The sequence below is a fragment of the Phallusia mammillata genome, chromosome 5 (genome assembly GCF_965637545.1).
Source record: "Phallusia mammillata chromosome 5, kaPhaMamm4.hap1.1, whole genome shotgun sequence".
Lineage (NCBI taxonomy): Eukaryota > Metazoa > Chordata > Ascidiacea > Phlebobranchia > Ascidiidae > Phallusia > Phallusia mammillata.
This window is the reverse complement of record NC_137256.1, coordinates 12,871,422-12,880,019: the sequence shown is the minus strand read 5'-3', so window position 1 is coordinate 12,880,019 and position 8,598 is coordinate 12,871,422. Positions and strand designations below refer to the sequence as shown.

The 8,598-nt window shown below is 38.4% G+C and overlaps 2 protein-coding genes across 3 annotated transcripts; both read left to right on the top strand.

Annotated features, from left to right (window-relative positions):
• Nucleotides 1-1,581: 1,581 nt before the first annotated feature.
• Nucleotides 1,582-4,789, top strand: LOC145228827 (chordin-like protein 2). Of its 2 annotated transcripts, XM_080094021.1 has the most exons (7): nt 1,582-1,768; nt 1,880-1,989; nt 2,067-2,363; nt 2,537-2,866; nt 3,575-3,872; nt 4,095-4,202; nt 4,425-4,789. In XM_080094021.1, exons 1-7 carry the CDS (start codon nt 1,681-1,683, stop codon nt 4,580-4,582), a joined length of 1,389 nt encoding a protein of 462 aa, XP_079950147.1. In that variant the 5' UTR covers nt 1,582-1,680; the 3' UTR covers nt 4,583-4,789. The 2 variants fall into 2 exon arrangements, with proteins under 2 accessions (XP_079950147.1, XP_079950148.1); XM_080094022.1 differs by lacking the exon at nt 1,582-1,768 and having other exon boundaries at nt 1,926-1,989; nt 2,050-2,363.
• A 72-nt stretch (nt 4,790-4,861) lies between these two features.
• On the top strand, nt 4,862-8,133 carry LOC145228828 (bcl-2-related ovarian killer protein-like). The gene is made up of 4 exons (XM_080094023.1): nt 4,862-6,003; nt 6,640-6,848; nt 7,394-7,486; nt 7,589-8,133. The coding sequence occupies exons 1-4, from the start codon at nt 5,715-5,717 to the stop codon at nt 7,751-7,753; spliced, it is 756 nt and encodes a 251-aa protein (XP_079950149.1). The 5' UTR covers nt 4,862-5,714; the 3' UTR covers nt 7,754-8,133.
• The last annotated feature ends 465 nt before the right edge of the window (nt 8,134-8,598 follow it).

Sequence of the window (8,598 nt, the reverse complement as noted above, 5' to 3'; positions counted from 1 at the left end):
AACATTCACTTTTCAAAATTCAGTGCAACAACATGGTGTACACATTTACCCTTCAACAAAACCATGGCAATCTACCTCACTGATAGTGTAAAATCATAAAATCTGTTTCAGTGCAAATGTGGTGATTTTAAAGCAAATTAGCACTTCAACATAATAATATTCGTGAACAACCCAAGCAAACACCGCTAGGGTATAAGTAACAATCAAAAACACAGCTTTGAAACAACATTAAAGACATTGAATACACACAAAAAAACACGGATAAGGAGAATAAATAAAAAAATAAGCAAGAGCAATATATGTACCTGAAACATATAATATATAGAAAACTTAGTTTGATGAAAAACAAATATTAAATAAGCAATCACAATCAAATATTGCTTGGAATTTAATTCTACATCAGCATTAAACGGAAACAAAAAGAGCCTTATATACATGCCTATTGGCAAAAATTTAACCAAACCAAAAAAAAAGCATATGCCTATACAGGGTGGCAAATTACTAACACTGTGTTGTTTTCATAAAATTTATATTTATGGTGATTATTTCTGTACACATTTAGTTTCAGTTTGTTTTTCATATTTTTGTGAGACTTATTTCTGACAGTGTGTACATAACATTTCTGACAGTTTAGATTTGTATAACTGCACCTTGCCTAAATAAGACACCATCCCTTTCGTTCTATACGTTTGTAACCATTTGCGGTTGTTTGTTTCACATAATATCTATTTCCATGAATCGACAAATATTATGCTGCCACTTAGACACTTTTTTGAATCTTGCCTTAACATAACAACAAACGAAAATGTACTGAATGTATTTGCTAACTTTACCGCACTTAAGCCAAACCATAGCGGTTTATAAACTCAAAAAACAACACAGTCTGCTGGCGACGTTTGCTCCATTGCACTTAATGCCAGCAACGTCCAATGCAAACAATGTTTCGGCACTCAACAGTCAGCAGTATCAATGCACCGAACTATAAAGAAGCCGCCGATCGAGCACAACGCATTGAGCTCAAGCGGTTCACATACGTAGACGAAGTTTTGATTATTGTCAAGCAAACAACTTACAGCTCCGCAGCGCGCAAAGCGAACAGCTCGTAAAAATCCATCTATGATCAAAAGCAATGTAAAGGGTTTGTTAATGATGGTCACAACAAATATCGACAAAATCCAAGAAATGTATGACAAATGAAAATGTGTTACTTAGGATTTTTCTTCTTTCGCAGGATGGGAATTGCCAGCATGACATCCTTCCATTTTTGCTAATTTTTGTGATATAAAAGTATGAAATCAAACAAAAAAACATTAAAAAAAACTATTGTGAGCTAAATGTGTAAAGATCAAGTCGTCAGGATGTCCCATTACTTCGGCAACCACTCACACCTTGTATTGTGTTCTTGTCAATACATTTCTTCTCCCATTTGCACCACTTGACAAACCTTTACAGGACTGCACCTGAAAGTCGCCGGATTATCACGGCCGCCATCAAAAACAATGACACGGGTGTCGCTAATCTCTTTTTGAAGGCATTCTTCAACAGGCAAGCTTTTTTTCCAGCGGCAAATAACTTCTTTGCTGTTTCAATGCATCTGAGTTAAAGCGACGATGTTGACGGTGTGATTTGGTTTATATTTTAGTAGTGGTTCTGTACTGGAAGTAGCCTGGCTAGTTTAACATGCTTTCTGCTCATAGTTTAACTCACTGTCTCGAAGCAATGTGTTTTATACTTGGATTAACGTTGAAAACCAGTGGCTATCCTACAGGTAAACATTGCATGCACTCCGATCTTTGAATAAATAATGGTGACTCTAATTTTGTAACTTACTGACAACAATAACTGATGTAGGCTTACTTAACACATTTTGTAACTTTAGGCGTGTCGAGTTGTGTAATGAACGGAATAGTTCGCAACAACGGTGAGATGTGGAGTCCGATCAACACGGGTTTGGCTAAAAACCTCTGTTTGACCTGCGTTTGCAAAATGGTAGGGTATACGTGCTTTTATATAAATGAGGTTTACATACCCTACCTTGTTTTAAAACAGCATGTTGGTTTGTCCAGGGAAACACAAAGTGCAAGAGGTGTGAATCAACTGCAATGTATGGTCATACTGCAAGTTCAGAGGGTATTGGCGTAACTGGTCAAACTGAGAAACATCCAAACCTTTTTAGTTTTAAGGTTTCGACGAACAGTGGTGGGTGGCCAACAGATAATGAAAATGTGGGATCTGCCGTACCGAGAAAAAACTCGGTTTGTTTCGAGAATGGGGTTTACCACAGACACGGTGAAACGTTTTCTGGGAAAAATTATCAACAGATTTCCCTTGACCGAAGCGTATGCAGACAATGTGCTTGTGTGGTAAGCGATAGCTTGTTTTTTAGATGATTTTAAAATGCTTACGGTTAGCACATATATCCTACTTATGTCGTTACGAAAAATTAATCAAATCAAACCGACGCCTGTCTCAGCAGTCCACCCAGCGGAAGAAACGTGGAATAATGCTAATGTTTCTAACTATTTTATATCAACAGGCTGGTGAAACTTACTGTCGCACTAAATTGTGCCTACCCATTGCTTGTCCTCAACCGGATTTTACAGACAAGGATTGTTGCCCAGTTTGTACCGATAGAACCATGCCCAACTTTCCGGTTCAAGTCGATGGAGGCTTGCAAATTCCCAAAACTGAAAATCGTTTACCTGGGGGCGACATAAGACATCCTTTTATGCAGACTTTAACAAAAGACAGTTTGAATCCGAACCAATTTTGTACGTTTGCGGGCAAAGATCATAGAAGTGGCGACACATGGAAGGCAGAACTGCCGCAAGCAAACAAGAAAATATGCATAGAATGCAGTTGTGAGGTAAGATTAACATAAACATCAGTTTTTATATGATTTGCGTGGACTAGGCCTAATACAAAACAAACTGTTGTTTATGGAATTAGGAAACTTAGAACGTAGAACAAACAAAAATTAAGCTAAAAATTCATGCAACAACTGCAATGGAATCAAGTTTTTTTTTCACGAGCTCGAACTCTGAGCTATTTAAAATCACCAATAATGTTGTAGCACCCCCTGGCGTCTTTTTCGGCATGTGATTATTATAGTTCTCAACCTATTTAGCATTTCCACACCTATCAGTCCTGGAGGTTTAGTGAAAAAAATGGTATATTTTGATCTGTTTAAAGATCGCAAAGGTAGAGCTATTAACACCAGTACTTACAGCAGACGGGTTTGCTAAATTCCGGTAGGTGGCGCGCTCAAATATGTTAAATGCAGTTTGTGTAAAAAATGCTGACGTTTAGGGCTATTAGGGTTAGTATGAGGTTTCATAACAATAATAGAAATAACATCAATCTAAAAATCCAGAGCTTTTTGTTAAATTAGTCCCTAACCATGCAGTCGTAATGTTAATTTAAATAACTGCGGTACGCCACCTATCCGTATTTAGCAAACCTTTTCTGCTGTGAGTTCTTGTGTTAGTAGCTCGACCCATCGCAAACAACAATAGCCTACATTTGACGTTTGGGTTATTGTGCAACATCTTTACCGATTTTTGCTTGTTGACAGAACGGTGAAGTAAAGTGCAAAATGCCCAAATGTGACATTGTACGTTCCCAAGAAACCTGCGAAAGCCCAGAGAAAAATCGTTGCTGCCCACGTTGCGAAACAACACACAAGTCTCTAAAAAGGGTACAAGAAAATAACATGGATAACAAGACGTCGTGTATAGCAGTTTATCAATTTGTGAACACGATTGGAAACACATCTTCTGTGGATAAACATAACAGCACTGAGCATTTTGATAATGTGTTGGCAGTTCATTTGCCCACTTCAGTTCGTATTTACAACTGGTCTATCAATACAGGTATGAAGTTTGATCCAGTCTGTTATTTCGAATTAAATTACACATGTGTGAGAGAAGTTACTTAACTACTAATTGTATTTGTTTAACTTCCTGGTACAATATTGTCAATTCCCTTAAAGACAGATTTAAACTTGTAATATCAAACAATACCGTTTTGAGCTATTCAAGCTCTTGTTGTAGCGATGTCATCTCCAAGTAAATTTGATCTTTTCTGTCAACCAGACCTAAAACAACGGGAAGTTCTTACTTTGCGACAAAGCACATACGAGCGCTTTGCAGAAGAAAAACGGTTACGTGGCGTCTTTCAGCCCATTGGCTACACCAGCGAATGTAAGTTAATTGTAAACTTAGAAATGGTATAACAATCTTAGAAATGATATGACAGCAAATTATTGATATCATGGTCGTAGTAAGTGGCTAACATTTATTAAAATTGCCTTGTACAATGCAAGACATGCTACACGTCTACGTTTACCGTAGGAATAGCCATGTAAAATAACCGAATTCCGGTACGTGTGTTCAAATATCATTATTTGTCTCGTTGTGTTTCAGACCAGTTGCGCCTTTTCCAGAGAAAAGAAGGACTGTGGAACAAACGCTGTCGTCGAATTTGTTCGGTGCGTTTGCGCAAAATACTGAAAGCTCTGCGCTTGAAACCAACCGGAGACGAATGCCAAAATACACTATTAAAATCTTCAACTGACACATGAAAGAACTAAATTCCGTAGAGGCCGCTATGCCCAAGTTCCATCCCAACCTGGCTATCAGCAACATCGATTCTTGTTTAGCGGGACAAAAGAACGCACGCTGTTTAATTGTTACGTGAGTCTATGGGCTTTATGCAAGTCTTAGTCATGAGGTGACTCAAGTAAAAAAGACGTACAATAAAAGTTGACGTGCCTTTAGCACGGATGGAAGCATGTAATGTGTGCTGTGGTTGTCTTAAAATAATTTCCTATAGTGTAGATTTATAGGTTGAATCAGTGCACTGTCAGCGTGTAATCAAGTCAGCAAAGTTTTGTTAAACGAGTGACCTGCAGGGCAATTGTCACCGGTTCATGCAACTCGGCGCTTTTTGCACGGAAGCCCTGATCACGCCTGTGACGTTGTTGAAATGCCTCAGTGAGTGTTGGAATTGGTTCAGTGTAGGCGCCCAGACGAGTGCAGTGCTTGGCATTCAAGTTTGGTTACGGTGTATGTGAAGAACCAAATAGGTTCAACCACGTTAGTTGTTCAAGTCTTTGAACTATAAATGCAGTGTGCGTTAGTGTCAAGAAACATGAAGGACAGTTGAAATTAAAACCTTTATAACCAGTTACAGTAGCTTAAGTACAGTTGTCATTAAATACATATTTGCTATTGATACTTACTGCTAAACAGTGAGGTAACTAGTCGGACATTGCATATTGATTTGACGGTTATTTTCTGTAAAAAAGATTGTCATTCGTCACAAACATGAGTTTAATGATCATTAAATTGTGAGCGTCGATTTGTGGTAGATGCAATAGCCTAATTCAGCCCCTTTAAATTGCAAGGCAACAAGACTATATCAGTCCGCAAGGCGCAATACCAAAATATTACAATGTCTGGAAAATACCTTTCAAATCAAGAGGTGATGTTAATGGTTTTATCAAGAGGTGATGTTAATGGTTTTATCAACAAGCTGGTGCTATTCATTGACAGAACTTTTGGTATGTAGCATAGGCTTTTCTTCACTAATTGCTGTCGTTGTTAATTGCCGTAATATAATTGACATTTCAAAATGTCAATTTAAGTAGGCTGCGGGGTGTTATCACAGCTTATAGACTGACTTTATACAGCTGCGTGAGGTGACACGAAGTGATGTCACAAACGCACTTTTGTACCTGCATTGTTGGTTATAGAGGAAGCAAGACAAGCAAGACAAAGGATGAAGAACTTGCCGGCGAACTGTCACCTTCTGTAATGCAGAGCGGTGATGACTCGGTGTTTGTTCCGGCAGTTTACGACGAAGCTTGCGTGTTAGCAGCGGGACTGTGCAGGGATTACGTGTGCTATCGGCTCAAACGTAGCGGATACGAACAGCAGGTGCATGTAACCCAGATTGAACCAGCCAGCGATCAGGCACTGTCAAACCGGATCCTGAACCTTGGTAAGTGCTACATGTGGTTAAGCTGTTGTAACGCTGCGTGTTCATCAATATACGCCAGCTTTAATGTAAAGTGTCTGTTTAAACTGTAAATGTCATGTCGGGTGTAGGTAATAATAACGTTCCGAAATTGCAGCATCTTATCACATTTACCAGCTGATGTTACACCATCATCCTCATTCGACTGTTTTATGCGCAAGCGCAATATTAGGATAACATAGAGTTTTGTAACCGGGGCCCATAACACTCTTAAGTCAAAGTGACCACGAGATGTTTTTCATGGGGCTACGAATGTAAGCCCCTACTGCCGACACCCACCCATAAACAACAACAAAATACACAGGTAGTCAATAAGACCTCCTTGGGCATTCTAGTTTCCTTTGTGACCCACCGTTTTTTCCTCGAAATAGACAGAATTTTACATTTTTATTGATGGTTGAGTGCTTATTCAAGAGGAACCATTAAAGGTTGATAATCACACGGTTCGTATTATCTGTATTTACCTCCCTGTACCTTGTTTGTTCGTTTGGCATAAATCGCTGCACAGCCAATTGCTTGCTTATTGTTTACTTTGTGTTTGTTAACAAGCCAATAGTATCACACAAATGCCATAAAATGCCTTTAAAAATATTATTCCAGGCTGTGATCTCGAAAAACATTATCCCGTGGTGTACACAAGTGTATTCACGCACATCGTGAAAAGGCGGTTTTCCGAAGCATCATTGCAACGACTGTACTTTCGGCTTGGCACTCACATATTGGGAGGACACCCGCAAAGTTTTACTTGGGGAAGATTACTTTCGTTGTTTTGCGTGGCGGGTGAATTGGCTGTTGACTGCGTCGCGCAGGTAATTGGTGCGATCGTGTGGGTATAGAAAATACCAGTCTGTTGTTTTGCAAACAGAAAATCTCCCAATGCGGGTTTCTACAAACGCTTTTTGACGCGAACCACAAAAATAGGCCCCAAAGTTTCGCGACCCAAGTAGGCTACACGAAGCTATTGTGTCAAACTAATTTTGTTTTGTGAAAATTGTAAGCTTCGTGTCCATTTTTACCATAAATCATGCTCTTAATATTGCTTGATGTAATGTCAGTGCAATAAAACTGCACACTCGATTTACTATAGGTGTACTTCACTACAAAAAAAACAATGTGTGACAGCAAAACAACTTAATGCAAGCGATAAAAAAGGAAAACAGACATTTTTCTGTCACACAAAGAAAGTTTGGCATTATTTTCCGCAATGCGGTTGACTGTGCGGGGTTAAGATGGAGACAATAAAAAATAGTTACAGCAAAAACTTATCAGCCAATTGGCCACAAACAATCAATGTAATAAATCGGTAAAATAAGTTTTCAGGAACTTTTAAACTTACTAAATGGTTTTCATTCAGGGGAATTCCGAACTTGTTGAATGCGTCATCAGAACCGCCAGTGACTACATGAAACACACTGTCATCGAATGGGTAGTGGCAAACGGCGGTTGGGTGGGTTTTTAAGTTTTTGGTTTGTGAACACTGATTGCAATAACTTGCAGCATATCCATCAGATTTAATTGTGTATCGTCACTTTAACAATATTTTGTTTAGGAGATGCTGGCTGAGCATTTTACACCTGCACAAACACATCGAACTAAGATTTGCTACAATTTTACGTTCGTCCCTTCCAAGTACATAGTTTCCATCTTGAGCACCACCGCACTTATGATAATCGGTTTCATATTTTTGCGTGATTTCAATAACTTTTTCTTCTGAACAAGTGCAAGAATGCAACCAATAACAACGTAAAGCAACTGTGGTTTTAGTATGACCTATACATCACTCACGACTGGCTTTCATTTGCATTTGCAACCATGTTACTACAACCTGCTTCGTTTATGCGAGTTGAAATTGAAACTGCCCACATTGTTTCTTTAACATTAGCTATTAGTACAACTTCTATATTTAATTGACGTTTTTCCTATTTTTTTTTGCTTTTGGACAAATATTGGGAACTTGTATTTATTGTGATACTTCTTCGAGTACTTTACAGAATATATGTAATTTAGCAATTGCGTTAATAGTATATTTTGTTAGTTGCTACTTTTTCTACACTGCATGCCCTATAGAATTGCAAATACACTTGGGACTTTCAACGCTTTACGTCCGTCAACAGTTTCCACTTGAGGCAGACCAAGGAGTTTTTTCAGAGGCAATTGAATATACCCTATGTAAGCTTTATTTTATGTTGCACCTGCATTTACAAAGTTAAACAATCAGCACAAGCAAACGTTTAAAATGAAACCATAATACAGTTTGTTTCAATGCATACATTTTTTAAGGCTTGAAACAACTCGAAGGAGAAAAAAAAACAAATATAGAATTTTAAACTTGAGAAACCATGTAACAGCACCCCACGAGAAAGCAAAATTACACGACAGTGTTGCTTTTTAATTCATCCTCCCAGCTTTTTCTCACATTTCTAAATTTGCCTTCGCTTTTGCGGGTTTTCAAAAACCACTTTGAATTTGTGAATCGGGCAAACTTTTTGCCAGAGGGCAAGTCAATTTCAAGCTGGATGAGTCAGGGTAAAAAAGAAGCAAACACCAAAAAAGTGCAGT